The sequence below is a fragment of the Primulina tabacum genome, chromosome 7, assembly GCF_025594145.1.
Source record: "Primulina tabacum isolate GXHZ01 chromosome 7, ASM2559414v2, whole genome shotgun sequence".
Lineage (NCBI taxonomy): Eukaryota > Viridiplantae > Streptophyta > Magnoliopsida > Lamiales > Gesneriaceae > Primulina > Primulina tabacum.
In genome coordinates, this window is record NC_134556.1 from 38,884,729 (window position 1) to 38,909,540 (window position 24,812).

Here is a 24,812-nt window from a genome sequence, read left to right on the forward strand (position 1 = left end):
AGCTGATCCATCAAGAAAGACGTGACGTTATCTTCCAAAACTGGAGATTTCCAGATAACATTCACATACAAAGCTTCTGTACCTTATCTTCTTCCGCTTCGCCGCCACCAGAATTCCTCTCCCTTGAATCTGAGAATGTAGCAGCTACCATGCAAGAAGCTCTCCATTTCCTCTCAACCCCCACCTCCCCCTTCCACCTCCACAACCCACAATTTCCCTTCATTTCCCGCTCCAATCACCTACACTTCCCTCCCAAATCATCCGCGGTTGCCCTTCCCTCTCTACCCAAACCCCCCTCCCTCGTTACATCCCCTGAAAACGAAACCTCACCAGCCAGTTCCCCCTCTCCCCTTCAAGAATTGCTTCTCTATTTAGACTCTTTGGGTGTGGACTCCCTTTACTGCCTCCACTCCCACCCGCCTTTGATTTTTGCACCCCTTTTCCAGGTTAAATGCACTGTTGACTTCCTATTTTCACTGGGTCTAACCGTGCAGGATCTCCGCCGTATTTTCGCAATGTGCCCTGATTTGTTAACTTCCCCAACATCCATGATCATCATCCCGGCCGCCACTTTCCTCCTTCGTGAAGCCCACGTGGATGCCGTTAATCTCCGACATGTTATTCACCGCCGCCCACGTCTATTAACCCGCAGTGTCGACCTCCAGCTCCGGCCTACTCTCTACTTCCTCCAGGGTACCATCGGCATTGAAAACGTTGCTAATTGTGCCTTTCTTTTGTCCTGCTGCGTTGAATCCAAGTTCATTCCCCGAATTGAGTACTTGCAGAAACTGGGTTTTTCTTACATGGACACTGTAGTGATGTTCAGGAGGTTCCCAGCATTGTTTTGTTATAGTATAAAGGAGAATCTGAAGCCAAAATTCGATTACTTTGTTGTGGAAATGGGGAGGGAGTTGAAAGAATTGGTTGCCTTCCCACAGTACTTTTCCTTTAGTTTTGATAATAGGATAAAGCCCAGGCACAAAATGTGTGTGGAAAAACAAGTGTGCTTGTCACTGGCTATGATGTTGAAGTCCTCTGAGGGGCGGTTTCGGGATCTGTTGGAGGTCTACTGCGGTTCTTCTATCCCAGTCAGAGTCTCTCCCTTGTGGTGTACTAATACAAATATTGATCGTGATAATGTATGATAGATAAAATTACATTTATCAGGATTTGTTTATATATAGTTGGATTCGAATTTTGTATTCTTTTCGAATCAGTATTCAGTTAAGTGCTGTTAAATTATGCAGTAGTTTTATTTATTTGTATGTATATTTTATGTTGTTTAAAATACGTTAATGATATCAGTAAACGATTCTTGAACAGGAGTGTACCACCTACCATTAATTTCTTGGAATATCACCTTCTGATTGTGACTTGGGAGGACAATTAGCCTGTTTGAGGTGGATTCTTTGGTTTCCAAAGACCTAGAATTGGGTTCTAATCAAGCTATATTCTGTTCATTGGCTTTGTTCTGTTTCTGGGAATCTTCTTGTTTGGATTTTGTTATGTGATCCCGTGCGTTTGTGTTTATCCAGCCCATCCAGTAAAGTCAATTTAGAGAGTAAAATTATTTTGACTGGTTTCTCATAAAAAGGGGGTTTTCCGGGGTGGGGGGACAAAACACTTAGTAGGCCTGAAAATCTATCTGCCTCTTATAGTATAATGAAATGTTTGCACAAATATAATTATGATATGCACCCGCACCCGCTTATTTTTGTATACATAATTTACTGTTTCATACATAGGTGGAGATAACGCCTTCCAGAGATGTTGCCATGATTATGTGCTTTCCTGCAGCAATTTGTTGAATCTACTGTTTGTTTAACATGTTTGCTATGCGTGCGCTTTTTCCATTCTCGCGAGGGTCTAAATATCATCTCATTGCATTGTGGAGTGTGTGTAATTTGACTTTGAATTCTCAGTGTTTGTTGGATTGTGCCACCCCTTTTCATAGGCTTTTATCGTGTAGTTTGTTTTTATTGGGTTGAAGCTGTTATTTCTTTGTATTCAAAATGTTTTGATGATCTTTATCATGTTTGTGCTCTGGTGCCTTTTCTAATGTCATTGCAAGTATTGGGCGATGTGTATAATATACCTGTGGCTTAGCTGATTCCTCTGTTTGGGATTATGTTTGAAAGAAGCTTGGAGACGAGTAGACGCAAGCTAGGCTAACATCTCCCGGCCACCACTGTCCTCTGAGATCGTCTCCAAAGTTTAGTTATTTCATATTTTGATGTCTGCTCCCAAGTATGAAGCACTAAAACAATATTTTTTAGATGCTGAAAATTGTACTTAATCCATGATACTGATATTCTTTACGCGTGCAAAAGATGAAAATATGAAAAAGAATGTCTGAATTCGATGTGATATGTGTGGCGACCACGAATTTGTTAAATATTTCTATGTTTTGTTCTGAGAACATTTACAAAGGTTCACGGAAAGACATACTCTGGACGCTAACAACTTTATCGCCAGCGTTTGATCTTTGTGTATTTGTTCATAAACCTGCTGGGAATCTTTCATTGTTGGACATACGTTTTCTTATTGATTGGAGACCTACTCGTTGAGGAAAGGCGAGATATCCCAGCTTGGCATTTACGCGCATCGTCTTTACAATCTAAATTTCTCCAAAAAAACTGGATCTCATTCGTACGAAGATCTCCAACAAAAATATCTAGTATTACATCTAAACTTGTTAACTGTCAGTTGTCAGTCCTTTGAATTTACGCGTCCAGACCATCGTACTCTGATTGTATATGGAATCTCTCTCCACTAGAATGGTTGTACATACATATTGTTATGTTGTGTTTTCTGCTTCCAGGTTTGAAGTTCCCTCGCCTAATTCCTCTCCTTTGATTGTATAAGAACACAATTACACGGCACATTTCATTGAAATATTGATACTGGAAAAACTGATTTTATCACAAGGGAGACAAGTATAACGTATTATCGTTCCGCAAACTTATAATAGCTAATTTAGTCATCTAAGTTGTCATGTTTTTTTTTTTTTTCTGGTTTTTTAATCAATATCGCATCAACACTCCTGAAATAGTTGGCATGTATTACAATCAATCGTGATTGAATACACCAAATCACAACTGCTTTCATCATTTCTAACCAAAAAATTTCCGTCGATTCTCACATTTTGCTACGTCATACAGTATATTTGCGACTCCGGTAGTTTACATGTATGGTCTCATATCTTGAATCAAAATGTCGAAACTATTAATTTTATGATATATTATTGTTTGCAGGAAGCTTTGATATGTTGTAAGGTACTAAGGTTGGTGTGATGGAGGAAGCATGATTGGAAGCTAATAATCCAAGTTCACGACATTTTTCTCCTCCAAATCCATGCAATGCACACGCACTACTAAAAAGCATACCTCATGCCAGTATTTTGGAGATCTTGTATTTGTATATCCTGCAATAGGATGAAAATATGTGTATCATGAAAAACCATAACTAACAGATTATTTTAAAAAAATAAAACCATAATTTTACTAATAAGATATATTATATCATCTCCAATAAATATAAGATCGAAATTCCTGGTTTTGATCCTTGATTCGAACAGAAAATCCAATCATGGATGTATACATGATGAATCAAACTAGGATTAATAAGAATTTAAATGAAGGCAACATTAAAATTTCCAATTTCTCAGCTGCATTAATAACACCTGTGTTTAATTCACATGATTTGTAACTACTTTTTTTTAATGACGTGAAATCCGAAGCCGCTGTCCGATAACTACTCTTCCCATTAAACAATAACTTTAAGAAGAATTCAGCTCAGAAAAAAAATATATCAATGCTTTCTTTTTTAAAAAAATTTCCTATAAATTCTTAGGTTTGCAGAGACATACCTGCAAGAACCCACCAACAGCTATTTTACGAAAGAAATGTCAACTTCATAGAAAGAAAATTTCCTATCCCACCCATACCAAAATCTTGATCTTTCTTTTCGACTTTTTCTATTTTCAGTTCTTTCTGAGGATATGATGTAACCACAACTGGATTATTGGTTCGCGTTATTTACAAGTGTTTCGAAGAATTTAATGAAATATAGAGGAATGAGTTCTACCTACATTGGACAGGTAGAACCGTGTGGATGTAAAATTATTAGATTTTTGTGATGAAATCTAGAACTCCAATGCCTAGTAACTCGTAATCAATTACCCGTTATTATATTTAATATTTTGTTTTTTTTTTTATTTTGTTGATATATGTTATCAAATTTTAATTTAATATTTTTGATATGGAATGGATACGACACTTACTTGACTTCAACGTAACGCGTGTCACATATACGCCTACGACAAAAAATAAAATAAAATAAAAAATTAAAATTATCAAAAATTGAAATATACAATATCAAGACTCGATTTTGAGATGATCAAAATTATAAAAGATGCAAACATAATTTTCTTCATAATTATTTAAGAAGAAACACCGAGCAAAAAGTTATACTCTATGATTTTGTTGATAAATTAGTTGAACTTTAAATTTTAATTTCAATTACGATATGTTAGGTCGATAGAAATAAAATATATTTATTTTCGTGATAAAAAAAATGTATTTGAAATTCGTTTTTAAAATATAAAATATATATTATAATTTTTCGCAAGTCAAATATATTATATTTAATCTTTCCCTTAAACAGCTTCCTCTCCCAATCGTTTTTCAGTGTGACGTCAATATATTTTAGTGTGACGTCAACGTTCTGAAAAACAATGACCAAAAGTTAAAACATAATTTAACTTACAAAACTAAAATCCAATACAAGACCAAAACACAAATGAGCAAACTTGCATATTGACTATTTTCTCATTCAACAATGGATGCTATATTCCGTGCTGACATAATAAACATTTTCCCTGATATAATATATCACAGTTGATCAATTATAATTAATTTTTTAAAATTGAAATCCTCTGGCATGGAAAGCCTCTATTGTTGTACGTGTAGAGTCTGTCTCGAAATTTAAATCTCATATCTAATATTTTTTAATTATAAGAATATGTTTAGCCTTTGAAAAATTATCCTACGCACCAAAAAATGAAATTGTTTTATTATTTTTTTTTTATTTTGTCTCTATATATTATTTCGTTTCGTTCACGACAACTTCTCGCAAGTAATTTTCAACTATTGTAAGAGATTTTAATCCATGAAATCTGGGCAGGTGGGGTGGCTGCGCAGTCACGGATCGACGCACTTGAGATGGAAGAGGTGGCGACAGTCAGGAAGAACCCTAAGCACCTCGCTGTTATTGCGCGTTCATGTTTTCTTACTGGCTTTAATGTTCTCTGTGACAATGTCAAGTATTCAGCATGTTGGAACATCTGATTTGCTGTTGGTTTATGAAAGCATTTTATTATTATATATAAAAAAATTGTGGTGTGTCTGCATATATGGAATTTTATATTTGATTAAGGAGCATGCAGTCTCACGAATCTTTATTTGTGATACGGACCAACCTTACCGATATTCACAATAAAAAATAATACTTTTAGCATAAAAAGATATATATTTTTTATGAATGACTCAAATAAAAAATCAATCTCACAAAATATGATATTCACAATAAAAAGTAATATTTTTAGCAAAAAAAATATATTTTTTTTATGAATGATTCAAATAAAAAATCAAACTCACAAAATATGATCCGTGAAATTGTGTGTCACAAATTTTTGCTTGATTAAGATGGCCAATGAAAAATTTGTTTCCCTAGTCAAAACTCAACACGTTGAAGTATCCGAAAAATCTATAATTTGCAATTATACTCTTTTTCTCTCCTAGCCTCTCTCTCTCTAAAATCAACGAACAACACCTCACAGTTTTCTCTCTCTAAAAGCAGTAAATCCATCAATCACATCTCACGAGACACGAAGCGTCCTGGAAACACGAGTCCCCAAAAGGATTAAGCACCGCGAAATCTAGGGTTTCGGCGCCTACGTGTACATCAAGTTCCGCTCGAGTTTCCTTCAATCTCCAGTTGCGGGAAAGTTTGCTTGTAGACGATGGAAACTTTTTTGCACCGGGAGATCCGGCGCGGTTAGATGGTGGCTATTCTGTTGCCCAGCTGAAAGGTAACCAAAGTTAACATGCGTACTTGCATATTCCGTGTGTTTTGGTATTGGGACTATTTGTTTATTATGTGGAAAATTTTTTGAGGGGTTCGAAATCGATGTCTTCTCGTGATCCCATTTTTTTTAGGATTATGGCAATAATGTTTTGATATGGAATTCGTGTTGAGATTGAGGAAATAAAGGGTGATTGTGGATTGCCTTTAGCAAATTGGATTGATATTTACAGCTTTGGATTTTTATGTGGTGGTTGAAGATTTCTTTCGTTATTTTTTTAAAATTGGATTGCGGACCTTGAGGTTTATTGGATGTCCTTTGGTTAATGGCAACCAAGAGTTCGCCTTCGACGTCGTCTACTAGCCTCGTCAAATGCTGTGAATGTGAATGTAGCTGTTCGGTGATGAACAGGTCTCTTTCAGGGACTTATCTCCGGACCGTGAAACGTAAATATGATGAATTCGAGGAAGAAAGTGAGTTCGAGATTCCAGGGCTCATCATACCACAAAATGCTCGTGTGGAGATGGGAAATGAATGTGTGGCTTTGCGTGAAATGGTCAGCAGCCAGCAGGTAACCATTCAGAACCTGATCTCTGAGTTGGAGGAGGAGAGAAATGCCTCGTCATCAGCTGCCAATGAGGCCATGTCTATGATTCTGCGGTTGCAGAGGGAGAAGGCAGAGATTCAGATGGAGGCTAAGCAGTTTAAGAGGTATGCAGAGGAGAAAATGGCCCATGATCAGCAGGAGATATTTGCACTGGAGGATTTGTTGTATAAGAGGGAACTGGCCATTCACTCACTTACGTGTGAGGTGCAGGCCTATAAACATAGAATGATGAGTTACGGTCTCACAGAGAATGAGGCCGCTGGAGAGAATGGTATGAGCCGGAATAATAGCTTGACTGAGAATCTTGAAGGGCAGTTTGAGTTTCCTCCTTATGAAATCTATCCTCCTCTAAAATGCAATTCACGGGATTGTGTGGATGGTGATGACGGAGCCACAGACATTGAGAAATATGCCTTTGGGGAAACTCCAAGAACTCGGGATCAGTTTAAGGATTTGGAACGCCGAATATGTCATTTGGAGGAAAGTCCTCGGACCGTTAAGCCATGTGGGGAATATAGTGCCTCAAAAAGTTTGCTTGAGAAGGTAGTAGTTGGTCAATCTCCTAGGCAGCCTAGGCATCTCAAGAAGTTCTCAACTGACAGCTCAAATTCACTCCTGGCGACGTGGGAAGAAAAAGGTCCGGATTTAGCCGCAGATTCTCCGAAGTTTGGTCGCAGTTTTAAGAAGTCAGAACTTTCCCATTTAGAGGAGATTTCTAATTCGAGGAAAATGGATAATGCATCAGAAGTCGGTGATGATTTCAGCTACAGGGTTTACACAATCGATTCTGTTAAGCAGGGGGCTTTACCGAATGGTCTCATGGATGTAAATGCCACTGTTGCATTTCGTGATGAAGAGATGACGAACCAAATGGAGTCGCCGAATTATCTTCCTGTTAAAGATATAGAGATCCAGAAGTTGTATGCAAGGCTTCATGCTCTCGAGGCTGATAGAGAATCAATGAGGCAGACAATTATTTCTGTGGGCACGGATAAAGCACAACTAATGTTGTTAAAGGAGATAGCTCAGAACTGGTGCCAAGATATGTCACCAGCAAAGAGCATGCCCACGAGGAAATCATCAGCAGTTGGGAGTTTTTCATTCATGTCAGTGTTCAAGGTAATCACGGTAACAAATACACTAATAATATACTTTTAAATTATTTTTCTCTCAAATGCTGAAAATTTTATCTTGGATTACACATTCAGTGGATCACAGCTTTCGTTTTTTGGAGAAGAAAAGCACACAAATGCAGGCAAGTACAATCTGTCATACTTTCCAAGTACAATCTGTCATACTTTCCAAAATTTTTTTTTGCTCATTTGTTTGTTATTTTTTTGTTAATGGCTGCAATTGTTTTTTGCTAATTTGTTTGTTATTTTTAATTGCTGCAATTCTTGATGTTTGCCAACCTGATTATATAATTAAGTTCATTGAACTGTGCTGTGACTTAATTTAACTGCTACTGACTGCAGATTATGTGATTTGGTTTCATGTCCTTGCATTTATAATAACTTGGTTCTTGATTCTAGGAAAGGAACTCCTCGTAATTGTGAACCCCCCACCCCCCTTTGCTTTCCATAAAATAACTACTTGTGCAATGCAATATGAAGCCTGCCGCGTTTCTTAAACTAGAAGAGAAAAAATGAAAGGGAGGGGTTTTAATGTAGGGGACAGGGTGCACAGAGGATATTGTAGTCTCAATGCTTCTCATGACTTGTTCATAACTTGATCTTATGTAGCTTTTAATATTTGGGACAGTTTACCCTACTTAGATGATTGGTTTTTTCTTTATTGTTCTTAGATACATGTTTGGATTGTCCGCCAACAATGTGGGGTTGTTAATGCTGTTAGACAGAAGACCTCGCGTGGGACAATGGAGATGTGTATCTATTTCACATATGTGAAATGGATGGCCCGTACTTTGCGTCTATCCCCGTTTGCCATTTTGAACACACCTATTTTATTGTTGCCTTTTCCCTCGTGATTGTTGATGACTTTTTCTGGATACATACAGTTGCAGTGGTATTGGGTTGGATTGCATTATGCAGTGTTCTTCTCTTCCTCTGGTTGTAGGAAACAGTTTTTTCAGTTAGTCGAGGATACATCATATCCTTTGGAAATTTGTTACTCCTTTGTCTTTGTTGAAATATAGTCGAGTGTGTCTAGCTATAGTTTCCCTTCTGTACACAACAGGTATATGAAAGATTTTTCACACAATATTTTTAGATATCTGTAATATTATTTTTGAAGAGGTGCAGAGAGAAAATTGAGTGTGTCACTGCATCTGCCACTAGTAATAACTGCACCCTCTGGGTTGATCAAACCTGGAGATTCATATAAAGTGATTATTAGGTATATATTTTGATATACTATATATCATAATCTTTTACATGCAAGGCATATTCAATCTATACATATTAATGATATTGTATAAAAGTTATCATTTCTAATATTATATGGATCAAAATCAAATGAAGCACATATTATATATTATATATGTATGTGTGTGCATTTTTATATCATGTTGGACTTGTAGCGTTAAAGAATCATTTATAGATCAAAAAGTGGGTGTAATCAATCCCCCAACTTTTTGGGCTTGAATTCAAGTTATCAGAGGATACTATTCTAAACATTGATCTAACGAATTTTTTAATCATATTAGTACTATGGACGTTAATATCAATATAATTCATGTATTGAGATAATGGTACTACCATGAGGTAACATCTCATTATCTTATTTCCTTTTTTTACACGACTAGTGAGAAATAAATGGTCAAACTCCAACCAAGATTTCATTCAATATATGCAACAGCCCATTGAGTTTCCCGCATCCTCCAAATTCATCAGAACTTGCCATCAAATTCACTTGCATTTTTCTTCTTTATCTTCTGACTCTTTAAATCCAATAGTATGTGTTTTTACTACCTTTTCACCCACCCAAGATCAATACTTTGAGCTTTCATATTTAATTTGATTGCAGAGAAAAAGAACACACACGCATATATAGAGAGAGGTCTGTATAATATTCCAAAGAAAAAAATGGAAAATCTAAAGGGAACAGGTTTAATGGCAGTATTGGCAGTTTCAGGAAGCGTAGGTTTCGTGGCCGTACAAATCCATCAACGTATTGTTTCAAGTTTCATGAAGAAAATGGAATATGAAATCAAGAATTCAACAGGTAGCATCCTTTATTCTTCAACTTATTTTGCAAAATTTAGCTATTCTCTAGTTTAATCTAGAGCGACTAAAAAATTATCAAAAAAACTCCTGATATCATCTCACAATTTAATTTTGTGATATTGATCTCCTATCGGACCTGACTCATAAAAAAATATTATTATTTTATGAAAAAAATATTATTTTTTTCACTCAACATATGGATTGCATCGACTTGTCTTACTGATATATAACCAATAGATCGTCTTATAGGAGATTTACTCAAAAAGTTATATATAGGAGATCTTTAGATGAAAGTTTCAATTTTTATTTGATACCTCATGGATGGGCCCATTATCCTTGGCCCAAATGAAAGATAGGCTCATTAAGGGCCCATGTATTCTCCTATAAATATCATGTTTGAGTGTTCAGTTAATGGATTCAATATACTATCTTTCAGCAGCAACCTTAGCTGTTCCACCTTATATCCTCAGTCTCTGACTTGAGCGTCGGAGACCTTCCCGGCCATCTTCTAACGGTCTTATTCGTGATTTCAGGCAATTTCGAAATCTGCGTCTGGACTAGTGACGCTTGCTAAAATCGGACCCTAAATTTTCCATGAGTATCATTATTTATTTTGACGCATGCCCATATTTGCAACCAAAATTATCATCAAATACAAAAAAATACAAGTTTTATGTCTATATTTTTTTAATTATATAGAAATATTAATTTGGGCGGGGATTATGATTGAAACATTAAATTTTCAACATCTATATCAAAAATATATATTTGAATTGGTTTAGAATTGAATTCTTGGGTTTCAGATAAGTATCTGAGGTAGCGATTTGAACAAATGTATTTTGGATAGTTGTAAAAGGATGTAAAATAAAAATATTTTAAAAAGATATTAATTTTGAATGATGTATAGGTAGATCTTGTTTCAAATTTTCTTTTAAAATGCGTGAATGAAAAACATTAAAGGTAAAAAAAATATTTTAAAATATCTTCGTATACTGTCCCATTTAATCACTTGATTTCATATTTATGTTAAAAATTAAAATATTTACTGCTCTTTAGAATTTGAAATTTACTCATTAAAATCTGCATATTCGAACACACCCTTAAATTTTAAGGAATTGTATATGTTGATTTTTGTAGCTGATTAATTTTACACAAAATTAGGAGCCATGAAATTAGAAGTTGTGAAGAAGAAGGTAAGGTTTGCCGGTGACAGCGGAGGTCGTCGTGGCTGAGAAAAGTCAGGCGGTCAGTTTCTCGGCGGAATAATGATCAAGATGTAACGAACTAAGACGTAACAAATTATTGAAATGTATTTCAACGAACAGAATTAGATTGATAAACAGGAAAAAAAAATGGGGCGGTTCGAGACGAGTGATTATATAAATAAATAGAAAATAAAAATATTTACTCTGAAAATAATAAATAAAATATAACCATAGAAGGAACGGAACGTGACGTGACAACCACAACCATTCTGCATTTCCATGAATTAATCCCATCCCTCTCCCGCAAACTTGCGAGCTTCCCTTGAATGGGACCTTCGCCTCGATTATACTTGTCATTACATGGAAATTCACCGTTCATTCTGTAGAATTTGACGGTGTTTTCCTATTTTCTGGAACATTTCTCTTCTTCGGCGGAGGTAAAATTTTTTTTCCCCACCGTTTCATTCATAAGTAATCGGTTTTTGTATGAATTTTTTGGTATCTATAATCGATAATCGGCTTAAAGAACTTCTTCAATGCAGGTTTTTGGATTACGAATGGTTTATTGATTGTGTTTTCATGAACTGCGTGTTTATTGATTGAAATAAATGTTAGCGACGGCTGATGTTATGAAATGACTATTTGGTTGGTTTGTTCAGTCACTAAATCCGGTTATTATGATTATTTTCGAGAACTATTGTGCTGTTTATTTTGTGATTTTTAGTTTTCATGTTTTTCTCTCATAATTTATGTATCTGATTTGATATATTTTTTAATTAGTATTTTACCATGCGATATATCAAATGATTTGGTCATTTTTCGAGAGGATTTACTGTGCATTGTTCTTTGTTGCTGTGTGTGTTCAAAGGTTCTGGAAATGGATGAGGTCAAAGAGGCAGAGAGTCGCATAGCATCAGCTGCGGCTTTTGTGGAAGGGGGGATTCAGGAGGCTTGTGATGATGCCTGTAGCATATGCCTTGAGGTCTTTTGTGATAGCGATCCTTCTACGGTGAAGTCCCAATACGTTGTTTCTGTTGCACCATTGAATCTGTATATCTATTTTGTATGAGTGGATTCTATGCATGAAATAAGTCTTAATTGCTCCATGTAGGTAACGAGCTGCAAGCATGATTTCCACCTTCAATGCATTCTTGAATGGTATGCAATTGCTATTTCCTTTTTAATGACCTTTGTGTGACCTCTACATAATTTACCCTTTGTTTCTAGATAACTTTTCCATGCTCTTGAAATGACCTGACACAATTCAATTTTATGCTTTATACTCTATTTATACTCTTGGTTCATGTCCTTGTGGGCTTTTAATTGGTGTAGATACTATTGAAATACTAATTAAGCACAGTGCTCTTACCAAGTTATCTGTGTGGGTATGAATGAGTATCTATCGGTTAATATCTTGTTGTACTGTTTGAAATTTTGTGCCATGCAACCATCTATCTCTCATTCTGAAAATAATTGTTACGAGAGTCAAGGCCATTATAGTCGGTGTTTGAGGAAAAAGGTGGTGTAAAATAAACTTATGCCTTTCAATGGATAAACCAGGTGTCAAAGAAGCTCCAACTGTCCAATGTGCTGGCAAACCATTAGTCTGGAGGATCCTGTCAGGTTCATCGCGGATAATCTTTTTATGTGCTCTTCGTACTTGTTATTTTATAAGATATTGATTGAAAGGCTCAACTCCTTGCTTATTGAATCCACTAACATATAGATATTTCTCAACACCAAAGTGGAGTACGCATGTTAGTTACCTATTTGTACGGCGATACAAAGAAACTTGCTGATAACACATGTTTAACGTATGAAAAATACTCAAAATTTTGAATTATGGTTATCCCGATAATTTCGGCGAATCTGGAGATGTCTCAATACACCCCCTCAGATAGTGGGCAGATGAACACCGATCTTTACTCGAAGATCTTGTAGGGAAACAGAACATAATGGGGTGCCAACACATCTGCTAATTGATTAGTGGTAGAAACATGGGATACACGTAGTTCACCAACTTGAACTTTGTTGTGAACAAAGTGGTGGTCGATAGCAATGCGTATCACGCGCAAATGAAAAATCAGGTTGGCACAAAGGTATCTCGTTCCCCACATTGTCTCAGCCAATAGAGGGCTGATGGAATTGGTATGGCAAGTTCAAGGAGGAAAGATTTAATCTAAATTACTGCAGCAGCCATGGGAGCAACAACATGATATTCTGCTTCGTCGAGTATCAATGCTCGAGCTATAGTTTCATTTCTTGGAGGACCAAAAGATGGCATTATGGCAAAGAAAAACTACATGAGCACTTGCGATCCAGATTGCTTGCTCAAACGGCATCTGAATGAGCATGAAAAAAATATTTAAAAAATTTGGGTTCTGGTTATCCTAATAAATTTGGCAAATCTGGAGATGTCTCAAATATTGACCTTTTTGCTTCTTATATTTGGTAACGGGGTTATTTTTAAAATATTGTGGCAGTCAAGAATTGCTGGATGCTGTGGAGCAAGAGAGAAATATAAGGTTAATGCCATCAAGGAATACAACAATATTTCGCCATCCTACTCTTTGGGATTTTGAATTGCAGCATGTCGGTTGACAATCTTCAATCTCTTCCAGTAGTTTGATCAGTATTTTACTTTCTGCTGGGGTTTCATTTCTTCTCTTACCAATGCAGTTGCCCATGGGAGTGAATGATCTGGAACTTGAAGACCGCATTATTCAACATTTGGCAGCTGCTGCTGCAATGGGGAGGACTCAGCGCATTGATCGAAGGGAGGACTACAGAAATCTTTCTTCTGTTCATGCTCGTCCACAATTTATGGTTTTCTCTACTCATCCCAATGCATCATCCACTGGCATTGTTTCAGCTTCCCGAGCTCCTGGTGGATCAGAAACTGAGCCAGCCGCATCAATGCTAACCAATTCTTCAGTTCCTCTTACAGTTGTAGGAAATGAAGGCCACGAAAATGTGTCTTCTTCTGTTCAAAGCAATCTGATTTCATCTTCGTCATCAGGCCATGTTACCCCAACTACCCACACTGGAATATCTAGCGATCAAAGGTAATATGCCTCCAGACTTCCAAAAATAGAATTTTTAACTATGAACAATATTGGATTGCTGATTCTGAGTGATCTTCTACATATTATGCTTTCTCGTGACTTTCTATATTGCTTGTTTGTAGAAGCTTTATGAGTCCGTCTTCTTTGCCAACTCAAGACAGAGCAGGGCCTTCAGAATTCCAGTCTTTCTCAGAGTCCTGGAAATCTAGACTTAATGCAATTTCAATGAAGTATGAGTTGTGCTTAAAAAACAGTTTATCCTTGAAAGAAATCAACTTCATTTTTGGTTATTGACTGCCCTTTGAATTCTGAACTGTTTGCTTATGCTAATTTTGTCAAAGATACAAGGATTCCATTTCAAAAAATACAAGAGGATGGAAGGAGAAGCTGTTTTCAAAAGGTTCTCGAATTGCAGATATTGGCTCTGAAATTAGGAGAGAGCCGAACACTGGAATTGCTACCGTAACGCGCTTGATGGAACACCTTGAGACAAGAAATAACAATAGATCTAGTCGTGCCTTGCTATCAAACGACCCCAGGAATCCTTCAGTCTTCCAAGGAAGCAGCCCTGATGCACCCAACAATGGCGATACTTCTGATGCTATTGCCACTAGTTCAACGTCAATTTGAGTATGTTTGATTGTTCAGGAAGATGCATCCTTTCTCAGCATTTCATATTTGACGGTAAATTTATGAGGTGTTTCCATTTACCATTTCTCCAGTTTCGAAATATTTTTTTATTATCAGTGTTATATGTGATTAATTTATTTGACGAGGAACTGATTTCATGTTATGACAGATGGCCCTCCTCTGCACCAAATATGTTACGATTATTGGTATTTCAAGTTGAGGAAGCCTAGACCGGGGATGGCTATCATTTGATTCCAAATTATGGAGGGGGGAGAAATAACTTTTAATGGAAGAATTTTGGTATCACTCTACTTTTTGAAATCATCCGTATAATGCCTGTAATTTCGGCACTGATATTTTCAGAAAGAATTTGTTGAGACATAATTTTTATGGATGCTTTTATTATTATGTGATATCAAGTTACACTTACATATACACCCCCATGATATTTTCCTTTAATTACAGTTCAATCCCATGGTAGTTAATATATATGATTGGAGTCTACAGTAAGATGTTTAAGCAAATGCCCGAAAAGCCATTAAACTCCCATATTGCCCCAAATTTGGTACCGACACTCACGAGACCGTACACATTATAGAAGAGGAGAAGACAAAAATTTGAAAAAAATATCCAACAATTTAATACTCAAAAAATTGCATTTCGATAGTATAATTTCCCTATCATTAATTTTTACGTTAAAAGTAAATTATGCTTTTCTTACTAATCATCTGTACTAATGGAAAAACATGAGAAAAAGTGCCAAAGACAGATTTAACACGAGAAGTACAATTTTTTATTATTATAAATAATATTTTAGATTATAGTTAATCGTAACATACGGTCGTACATATTTAATTATTGTTTGTTTGACTAGTTAACTAATTATAAAAATATGTGTTGCATACATGACTCGATTTAAATACACGGGGAGGAGAGACAAAACAGATCTACCGGTAGGAGAGGGGTCGCTTGCTGAATTATGAGTTTCAATTAAATTAACTTATGAATTATGTGAGTAACCAAACAGTACCCACACGCTCCCAACGCGCTGTTGCAGGGACGTGGACTTTCATGGTTGGCATAGAAACCATGCCACTTATCATTGTCCGAAAATGACAGCTGCTCTTCCTGCTCTTTACCATCGCAGTTTTTGCAGCGATACTGGTTATGTACCATACACTTAAATTACATTCAAATTTACTTTTTTTTAAATGTCTTTAAAGAGGCAGTTGAAATGATACGAAACAACCAACATTGAGAGGTCATTTTTCCATTATGTGTCCTTAATTTGAGCTTATCACCTAATATTTGTTTAGTATAATTTATTTTATTATTAGAGATCGAAAGAGTAATATTGTGCGGTACACAATAAATCCGGAGATATGAAATCTATAAAATATAATGTGCTTTTTTTAATTTATGAAATATCAGTCTACTCAAATAATGATGAAATCATATATTAATAACAGATTTTGACAATTCCAACACAACATATAAATATAATATTATGTCTATTAAAATAAATTCACAAGACACTAATATTAAAGTGCTTTCCATGATATTAAGACATAACATCTCACTCACACTGAAATTAATTGTTTATTTCCCGACGACTTTAATGTTGTACCAAACACATCCCACCTCACCACCACCCAAAGTTGAGTCCTTCACATTCACCAAGAGGAAAGCGGAAAAAGAGAGGAGGAGTACACTTCAATTCCATTAACTTCTTCCTGGATTGAGAATCCCGATTTCTTCCATCTTCAGTCATGGATTCCGAGATCTATGGGGTCTCGAATCCACTTTTCCTAGCCATTTTCACTTTCCTCACCGTCATTGCTTCTGCATTGCCGGGAAATTTGCCGGCAAAAACCTCCGCAGTCTCGAATTCTACAGCCCAGATCAACTCCAACTCAGTTCTTGTGGCCCTTTTGGATTCTCGCTACACTGAGCTCTCAGAGCTGGTGGAGAAGGCGATGTTGCTTCAGACTCTTGAAGATGCTGTATCAAAGCATAATATTACCATCTTTGCTCCAAGAAACGAGGCTCTAGAGCGCGATTTGGACCCAGATTTCAAGCGTTTTTTGCTCGAGCCTGGGAATCTGAAATCCCTTCAGAATTTGATTCTTTTCCATATGATTCCGAGTCGGGTTGAGTCCAGACATTGGCCGGAGAAGGCTAAAAAACCTACTGTTCATACGAGTCTTTGCCGCGATGTAGGTGATGAGAAAATTCAGGTGATGGAGAAAAATGGGATGAAGCTCGTGAGCATGGCGAAGGTTATCAAAGAAGACGATCTGATTCGGCCCGATGGTGTAATTCACGGCATTGAAAAACTGTTGATTCCTAAATCCGTTCAACAAGACTACAATAACCGACGGAGTTTGAGGGCGACCTCCGCCGTGCTGCCTGAGGGTGCACCCGAAGTTGACCCAAGGACACACAGATTGAAGAAACCCGCACCGCCGGTTCCTGTCGGTGCGTCGCCGGTTCTGCCCATTTACGACGCCTTAGCCCCCGGTCCATCACTTGCACCGGCACCTGCTCCGGGACCCGGCGGGCCACACCACCACTTCGACGGAGAATCTCAGGTGAAGGATTTTATCCAGACTCTCCTGCATTACGGTGGATACAACGAAATGGCTGATATTTTAGTGAATCTCACCTCATTAGCTTCTGAGATGGGAAGATTGGTGTCCGAAGGCTACGTACTTACAGTTTTGGCACCAAATGATGAAGCCATGGCCAAGCTGACCACCGATCAGCTAAGCGAACCCGGAGCCCCGGAGCAAATCATGTATTATCATCTGATTCCTGAGTATCAAACCGAGGAAAGCATGTACAATGCTGTGAGGAGATTTGGGAAGGTCAAATATGATACTTTGCGGCTGCCGCTTAAGGTGGCGGCTGAGGAAGCTGATGGGTCGGTGAAATTCGGGCAAGGAGAAGGATCCGCATATCTGTTCGACCCGGATATATACACAGATGGGAGGATTTCGGTTCAGGGTATTGATGGGGTCTTGTTTCCGTCGGAGGAAACTAAGGTTGTCTCTAGAGTTGGTTCTGTCGCTAAGGTTGTTTCTAAACCGAGGAGAGGTACTTTCTTCTTCCCATATTAATTTTCTTCTGTGATTAATTTAATTACTGCAATTGAGTGAAATTGTCTTTCAGTTAACGGGCTTTGTCTGTGTATGCCGGAATTTGCGATAATATCTAAAAAATCTTGCCGGAAACGTGATGCCGATAGTATTAAGGCAGGTGCGGACGGAGAAAAAGATCGAAAATTTTACTTCGAATGTTTTGAAATTAACAGTTTTGCTTCCTATAAACAAATGATTTTTCCGGCGTCACGGCTATACAATTCATTGGCAATTCTAAATCTTTTGCTATAATATTTGGTGCCACATTTTAATGCTGAAATTGTACGAGGTTCTCACTAGTTTAGGTAAAAGGTTAGCGTTAGACTCTACCTCGACTCACTTGCCAACTTTGTCGTCTGCACCTGCACATGAATTAGGTACCAGAAAGTGTTGTTCCTATTGCTAACAAACAGGCACAAGTTCACTAGCCAATACTTAAACTACTTGGTTGACTGATGATAACCTAGTGTTATTTTTTGGTTCAACTTCTATATACAATCACCACCCGCAGATAAGAAATTTTGACAAATAAGTGTGTGTATCCGTGTATGGCACACGCTGTGTAGACGTTACATCAAGTTACTACTCTACATGCCCTAACGATTGCTGTATATTTTGGTGAGTCTAGAAATTATATTCATGTTAAGAGTTCAGGTAGAGTGGAAGTCACATAGTAGGCAGGCTGTTATTATCAAATTTCATTTTCACTTTGATAAGTTCACATTGCATTTTCGATCTAGTCGAGGTGAAACCAATGTTCGATCTATTTATAAGCTTCGCATTAAGAATTCTTGCGAGTTCGGACATATACAACAGGGACTGATTGCTTGCATTAGGACGATCACGAATCTTGTCAACGTGACAAAGGGCATTGTGGTAGGAAAGATGGATCTATGTCACGAGGATTGATGATTCTCATGTATCGATCAATATATTTACGCCGAAATTGTTTTGATTTCACTTTTTTTTTGGCTATCTGCAATATGTATTAAAAGAATGAACACCGGATTTGAGTAACATTTCAATTTTACTTTGCTATCTTTGCAGGGAAGTTGATGGAAGTTGCATGTAGAATGCTTGGGGCTTTTGGACGGGACTCTCATCTTTCAAGCTGTCTATAAATTTTGTCAAAACTATGGGAAGATTTTTAGGATGAACATGAGTTCCTTTGAATCGAAATAATAATCCCACCAAAAAAATTTATTCTTTTAATTTTCATATTATTAATCGTAAATGAATAGTGTAATTACCTATCCTATTTTTTAAATTTGTATTCTATATTTGTTCCACCGGCAGTGGTTGTACCTACAAATAAAACAAATCCTTTAAACGGCAATTTTTAATTTACGTTGGTATCATTATTAATTACGGATTGAAAAGTATTTGGTAGGTGAGTAGTGATAAATCATTTTTTAATTTTTTTAAAAAATCTTTTTTTTAAAGAAATCTGTATAATATTTGTGAAACATTTGAGCTCTCTTTTTCATTTTTCCCCAAATATGAAGTTCTTTTGCTATGTGTCAAAAGTTCTTTAATCCAATGTATTCTTTCACTCAAAGCAAGTCGTTGACTTGCGTTATTGTCTCACCTTTCAAATTTATACCAAATTATAATTATTTAATAATAAATGTGTGAATTATTTTGAACTGCGAACCAAATTGAGTATTTGTTGGTATCTGCAGAAGTATTAATTATTAATTAATGATATAAATAAGGTTGCCGGCTAACTGTTATTTTCACCAATTTTATGAATTAAAATCGAACATTCATTTTAATAAATATATAAAACATACTTTATAATCCACTTGGGGAGTTTCAAGCATTATTATAACATGCGAATTTAAAAAATTTCAAGATTTGGTAGCAAATAGAAAGGCTCTTAGAATTCATGAAAAGATATGAAACATTTTACAAAATGAAGCCATAACTAATTTCTTGCCCGAAGTTTGGAGTACTTTTAATGAATGTATATTGTACATGGCAAAACAGCTTGCAAACGAGAACAGGCAAAATATCAGCAGTTTTAAGCTGAAAATTGTCTAAGGAAGCATCAACTGATGGTTAAACCTGGCAATATCTCCACATTCATGTCAACAAACTGGTGTTACTTCCTGAAAGCAGACGTTGAAATTACTCTGAAACCTCTTCTTACCGAAATCTGCATTTCCCTTCTGCATCATTGCTACAAACTCGTTATAATCTATACGTCCGTCCTGCAATAAAATCGCTACAGCAGGTTATTTTACCTGTCTTGAATCCTAGACAGGCCATGTTTCGCAGAACAATGTACCCTTCCAAGAATATCCCTTCAATTTTGGCTTTGTAATTTTTTTTCTAATTGACAAACAATGTTCGATGGGAAAAATCGAAGGCAAGAAATGGCCTCAACTTGGTTTTGGATTTCAGTTTCCAAATCATTTTTAACGTGACTACCATAGTACATTCCTTGGAAACTCGAAATGACTGAATCTTGTATGCTTTTATGATTAAATAAAATTGGACAACAAGGTGTCATGATTAACGAAATGGCGATGATTGTAAAAAATCGTGTTAGAAAGATTTTACAATTAAATTTATCGAAGTCGGATGACAATGGTTTTACTTACATTGTTTTGATCAGCTTCTCCAATGATTTCTTCCAGATGAATATCGGCTATACCAAACTCTTCACAAGCTTTTTGAAGCTCTTCTTGAGTAATATAGCCGCTCCCATCTTTGTCAAAGTAAGAAAATGCAGTGAAGAGATGGTCTTCTTTCTCGATCTTGTTCAGATGCAATGTTGCTGCTATGAACTCTCCATAGTCGATACTGCCACTTTTATCCACGTCGGCCTGCAATATTACCATTTAAAAAACAAGATGTTTGCCACCGTGTGCACAAATTTCATATCTTAAATTTTTACTCAGGGTTTGATGGTCCTAGAATAAAAAGAATACTCACAGCATTCATCAATTCGTATATTTCTGACTCGTTCAGATTTGCTCCGAATCTTTTTAAACCATTCTTGAGTTCTTCAAACGTGATATGACCACTGTTATCTGTGTCTATCATTTTGAACATTTCTTTGAGGCCCGCAATTTCTTCTTCAGAGAGACTTTCTGCAATGACCTTTAGGCAAAAAAAATTATACAAGACCAGCATGTACTAGTAACAATAGACGCACAATCAAGTATTATATACCAAGTAATGAAAGAATAGAGTGACCATGAGATACATGTATATTTATGAAATTGAGTTTACTCTCTCTGCTGTTTCAACCAAAATCCCATGTAATTCAGTCCCTTGCATGCTACTTTAACAAATAAATACCATACCCTTAAAGCCATTTTCTTGAACTTGTCCATTGCTGAGAACTGCGTCAACCGAGTTAAAACTGCAGAATCAAGAGGCTTATCAGGAGCTACTCCATCAATCTGCACCCAAGGATGACCTGCAGGAAAATAAAAACAATCTTAAAACAAAATGGAACATCTATAATTGTACAAATAAAGATAGCAAGCACTCACAAGAATTTTCTATATTCTATAGTTACTCGTGATGAGATTAAATTGCTAAAGTTAACTTACAAAGTACTTGATGGGCAGTTATCCGGCTTCTTGGATCCCTTGTAAGCATTTTCTTCACAAGGTCTTTCGCACTTTCAGATATCATAGGCCAAGGATCTGACGTGAAGTCAATATCACCATGTAAAACCTCTTCGAATATCTCCTGTTCACTTTCTGTCCAGAATGAACGTGTGAAGAATGATAAATCTGGAGTTCATGAAAAAGGCATTTTAACTAAAGTGAATAACTGATAAGAACTTTTATAACTTACCACCCCAAAATGGAGGCACACCACAGAGAAGAATATAAACTATAACGCCGGCACTCCAAACATCTGTTTCTGGTCCATAACGCTTACAAAGCACTTCTGGAGCGACATAATAAGGGCTCCCAACCACGTCAGTGAAAACTTCCCCTATATTGTTGAAGCAAATAAAACATTATATATATGCCCGATGAAAATAGATTTGGATGATGAGGTCAACTAATAGCATAGAAAATTGATCTGTTTTGAACTTGATTTCCCTAAAAACTTAAAAAATTCTTATCGAAGTAGCAAGATTTTTTTCCCAGAAACAGGAAGTGGACTTTGTAACGGTAATGCATACAAAAGAACTTCATGAAAATTCCCCTTCATCCAAAACGATATTTATTAGTCAAATCAAGACTTTGGTCTAAAGACTTCTTATGATTCTGGTTTTATCCAACAGTTAAGAGTGATGCGTTCACCATTTACTCAGTAACCAAATGACACGGTCCACTAATTTATTACATATCCAGTGATGGTTGAATAAATATACCTGGCTTAAAGAACACAGACAATCCAAAATCTATTGTCTTTAAATGTGAATCTTCCTCTTTGTCAACAAAGAGAAAATTCTCAGGCTTGAGGTCCCTGTGCAGGACCCCTAAAGAATGGCAGGCCTCAATTACACTAACTATAGTCCTAGTAAGATCAGCAGCCTTTTTCTCCGAATAATGCCCCCGTTTAACTATTCTATCAAAAAGCTCACCACCTTGACACAACTCCATGACAACATGGACTGCAACAGCATCCTCATAAGCCCCCTTGATTGAAATGACATTAGGTGACCCAGACAAGTGATGCATTATCTCAATTTCTCTTCTCACGTCTTCCACGTCTTCCTCAGAAAGCAATTTTCTCTTTGCAATAGATTTACAAGCATATTCTTTTCCGCTACTTTTCTCCACGCAAAGAAAAGTTGTTCCGAACTGCCCTTGCCCAAGTTTATGGCCCAAATTATAGTACTCCTTCAGGTGACCTGTTTTGGTTTTTAGCACAGATTCAACCTGAAGTCCTACACTCATCATTCTCTTAACATTGTGCGGTTTCTTGGCTTTGGGGGCATCGACTTGTTTTGGGTTTTCATTCTCCTGCATGCCCACTTGCTCCGGCTCAGGGATTCGAGCAGATTTCCTACCATCGTTCTTGATCGCCTGTTCCCACGTTCCAGCTACCGTAGGTGGCTTTTCCTCTTCCTTCACTACAATCACCGGCTCCTTTTTTGCGGACTGTGATGATTTGATCTCCCCCTCTTTAATCTTCACCATTTCTGGAGGCATGTCCTGAACAGGATTAGAACCTTCTATAGCCTTAATTTTGGGCGTTTCACCGCCTTTTCCTATGTTATTATCAGCACCAGAGATCATATCTGGTGATTTAGACGACCACAACAAATGAGACATAGTATAGAAAAACCCATCCTTAGCAATTTTCCCATTCACACAAATGTTTCCCATCGATTGATGATTTATCTTCTTCCCTGATAAACGACACTCAAACTTCAAAGAACCCCCACTAACTTTTTAAGCTCCAACGATGTCTCCATTGTCTCGCAAACCTAAAATTGCAATCTACTAACCAGTAATCCCAACTCCACTATATTGGTGATAAAATCAAAAAATATATATGACACGTACATGAAACAACCGGCAAGAATCAAGAACAATCAATCAAGACGTTCATAAAATCCGCATGATCGAGAAAAATCGAGACGAGCCCTGAGAATTAATCCCAAGCATACGAATATGTATATTGAAAAAGACAACACAAATAATGTTGAACGGATGGAAGAAACGCAATGAAAATGGTAAACGATGAAAGAAAGGGAAGTAGGCGTTGTAATAAAAGGAAAGAAAGAATCGTGGTGATTTTATATATATCAACCTTTCACAGTTTGATATGCCAATTCACACACACAGACACATCCACAGTGTTGGTATGGGAGTGGAATTAGGGTTTTGAATTTCTCTCCTTTTTGGTTGAAACGGACGCAAATGGGAGAGGAAAGGGGAAGATGGAAGGTGGCAGGTTTTTCTGGTGAAGCTTTCAATATTTCCCAAGTGCATGTATCCGCGTTCTTTAGCTAATATATAAATATATTTTTTAATTTATATAAATTCACCAAAAATATTTTTTGTTGTTAGATTAATTTCAATTGTAATTAAATATATTTATATCAAAATTTTAATTTGAGCATACTTTTCTTGTATGTAAATAATATGTATTGGATTTACATTCCATTTAGTTATACATTTTTTTATGGGGTAAACACTTAGTTTGTATTATGTAAATCGAATCATTATTTCATGAGAAATTCCATTGAACTATTTTGCTTATAAAATTTGGAGGATCATGAGAAATTATACACTGGAAATCTGTATATCCATCCAAGCAAGCATCCACAATAAATAAAATTGAAAGGAAATGTTGAAAAGTTTTTGTTGAAGATTCTTTGGATATTATTAACATTTACATAAATGGTATCTATCGTCCTTGGATATTCGATGATGTTTTGCACGTATAAATATAAGAAAATGCATACAAGTATACAAATATTAAAGATAAAAACTTGTATGAGATGGTCTCACGGGTCATATTTTGTAAGAAGTATCTCTTATTTGAGTCATTCATGAAAAAGTATTATTTTTTATGTAAAGAGTATTATTTTTTTTATTGTGAATATCGGTAGAGTTGACCCGTCTCACAGATAAAAATTCGTGAGACCGTTTCATAAGAGATCTACTCAATATTAAATTGAAATGTTTGGTTTGTCCCAAGTTGTCACATGTTTGAGGTAACGAAGTGGTAAGCCACTCGGCTTGATTATACACACATACATATATATATATATATATATATATTATAATGGATTGTAAATCAATAGACATGTTGCCCACATATACATGTAAGAAAGAATATCCCAACTTAAAAATTGGACCCGAGTTAAATCGTATTACAAAAAGATATATATCTTAAATATAATTATTCTTGTTTGTCGTGCTTAAGTTTTTGTATTCAATATTCTTTATACTGATGAGATATATAT

The 24,812-nt window shown here is 36.4% G+C and overlaps 5 protein-coding genes and 1 long non-coding RNA gene across 15 annotated transcripts; 4 read left to right on the plus strand and 2 right to left on the minus strand.

Annotated features, from left to right (window-relative positions):
- Positions 1–2,377, plus strand: LOC142551873 (protein SEEDLING LETHAL 1, chloroplastic-like). 7 transcript variants are annotated; one of them, XR_012821643.1, is made up of 3 exons: positions 1–1,088; positions 1,324–1,400; positions 2,139–2,245. XR_012821643.1 is itself a non-coding variant. In XM_075661326.1 (2 exons), exons 1-2 carry the CDS (start codon positions 150–152, stop codon positions 2,170–2,172), a joined length of 1,005 nt encoding a protein of 334 aa, XP_075517441.1. In that variant the 5' UTR covers positions 1–149; the 3' UTR covers positions 2,173–2,377. The 7 variants fall into 7 exon arrangements, 5 of the variants coding, with proteins under 5 accessions (XP_075517441.1, XP_075517446.1, XP_075517445.1 ...); XR_012821642.1 differs by lacking the exon at positions 2,139–2,245 and having other exon boundaries at positions 1–1,223; positions 1,324–1,726; XM_075661326.1 differs by lacking the exon at positions 1,324–1,400 and having other exon boundaries at positions 2,107–2,377.
- On the minus strand, positions 2,338–4,021 carry LOC142551874 (uncharacterized). Its single transcript, XR_012821644.1, has 2 exons — positions 3,869–4,021; positions 2,338–3,424 (listed from the first exon to the last, which is right to left on the minus strand). It is a non-coding gene; the product is annotated as an uncharacterized LOC142551874 (long non-coding RNA).
- A 1,767-nt stretch (positions 4,022–5,788) lies between these two features.
- LOC142551875 (myosin-binding protein 7-like) lies at positions 5,789–8,947 on the plus strand. 2 transcript variants are annotated; one of them, XM_075661332.1, is made up of 3 exons: positions 5,789–7,820; positions 7,901–7,947; positions 8,497–8,947. In XM_075661332.1, the coding sequence occupies exons 1-3, from the start codon at positions 6,411–6,413 to the stop codon at positions 8,597–8,599; spliced, it is 1,560 nt and encodes a 519-aa protein (XP_075517447.1). In that variant the 5' UTR covers positions 5,789–6,410; the 3' UTR covers positions 8,600–8,947. The 2 variants fall into 2 exon arrangements, with proteins under 2 accessions (XP_075517447.1, XP_075517449.1); XM_075661334.1 differs by having other exon boundaries at positions 5,790–7,811.
- A 2,362-nt stretch (positions 8,948–11,309) lies between these two features.
- LOC142551877 (E3 ubiquitin-protein ligase RHF2A-like) lies at positions 11,310–15,162 on the plus strand. 3 transcript variants are annotated; one of them, XM_075661338.1, is made up of 9 exons: positions 11,310–11,519; positions 11,951–12,091; positions 12,194–12,240; positions 12,643–12,705; positions 13,566–13,674; positions 13,762–14,147; positions 14,273–14,377; positions 14,489–14,831; positions 14,947–15,162. In XM_075661338.1, exons 2-8 carry the CDS (start codon positions 11,960–11,962, stop codon positions 14,775–14,777), a joined length of 1,131 nt encoding a protein of 376 aa, XP_075517453.1. In that variant the 5' UTR covers positions 11,310–11,519; positions 11,951–11,959; the 3' UTR covers positions 14,778–14,831; positions 14,947–15,162. The 3 variants fall into 3 exon arrangements, with proteins under 3 accessions (XP_075517453.1, XP_075517452.1, XP_075517451.1); XM_075661337.1 differs by having other exon boundaries at positions 11,311–11,519; positions 14,270–14,377; positions 14,489–14,844; XM_075661336.1 differs by having other exon boundaries at positions 11,311–11,519; positions 14,270–14,377.
- Positions 15,163–16,376: 1,214 nt separating this feature from the next.
- On the plus strand, positions 16,377–19,264 carry LOC142551876 (fasciclin-like arabinogalactan protein 17). The gene is made up of 2 exons (XM_075661335.1): positions 16,377–17,873; positions 18,965–19,264. The coding sequence occupies exons 1-2, from the start codon at positions 16,547–16,549 to the stop codon at positions 19,036–19,038; spliced, it is 1,401 nt and encodes a 466-aa protein (XP_075517450.1). The 5' UTR covers positions 16,377–16,546; the 3' UTR covers positions 19,039–19,264.
- Positions 19,265–19,802: 538 nt separating this feature from the next.
- LOC142551879 (calcium-dependent protein kinase 26-like) lies at positions 19,803–23,811 on the minus strand. Its single transcript, XM_075661339.1, has 7 exons — positions 22,263–23,811; positions 21,734–21,877; positions 21,484–21,636; positions 21,232–21,347; positions 20,858–21,025; positions 20,524–20,748; positions 19,803–20,130 (listed from the first exon to the last, which is right to left on the minus strand). Exons 1-7 carry the CDS (start codon positions 23,221–23,223, stop codon positions 20,008–20,010), a joined length of 1,890 nt encoding a protein of 629 aa, XP_075517454.1. The 5' UTR covers positions 23,224–23,811; the 3' UTR covers positions 19,803–20,007.
- Positions 23,812–24,812: the final 1,001 nt, after the last annotated feature.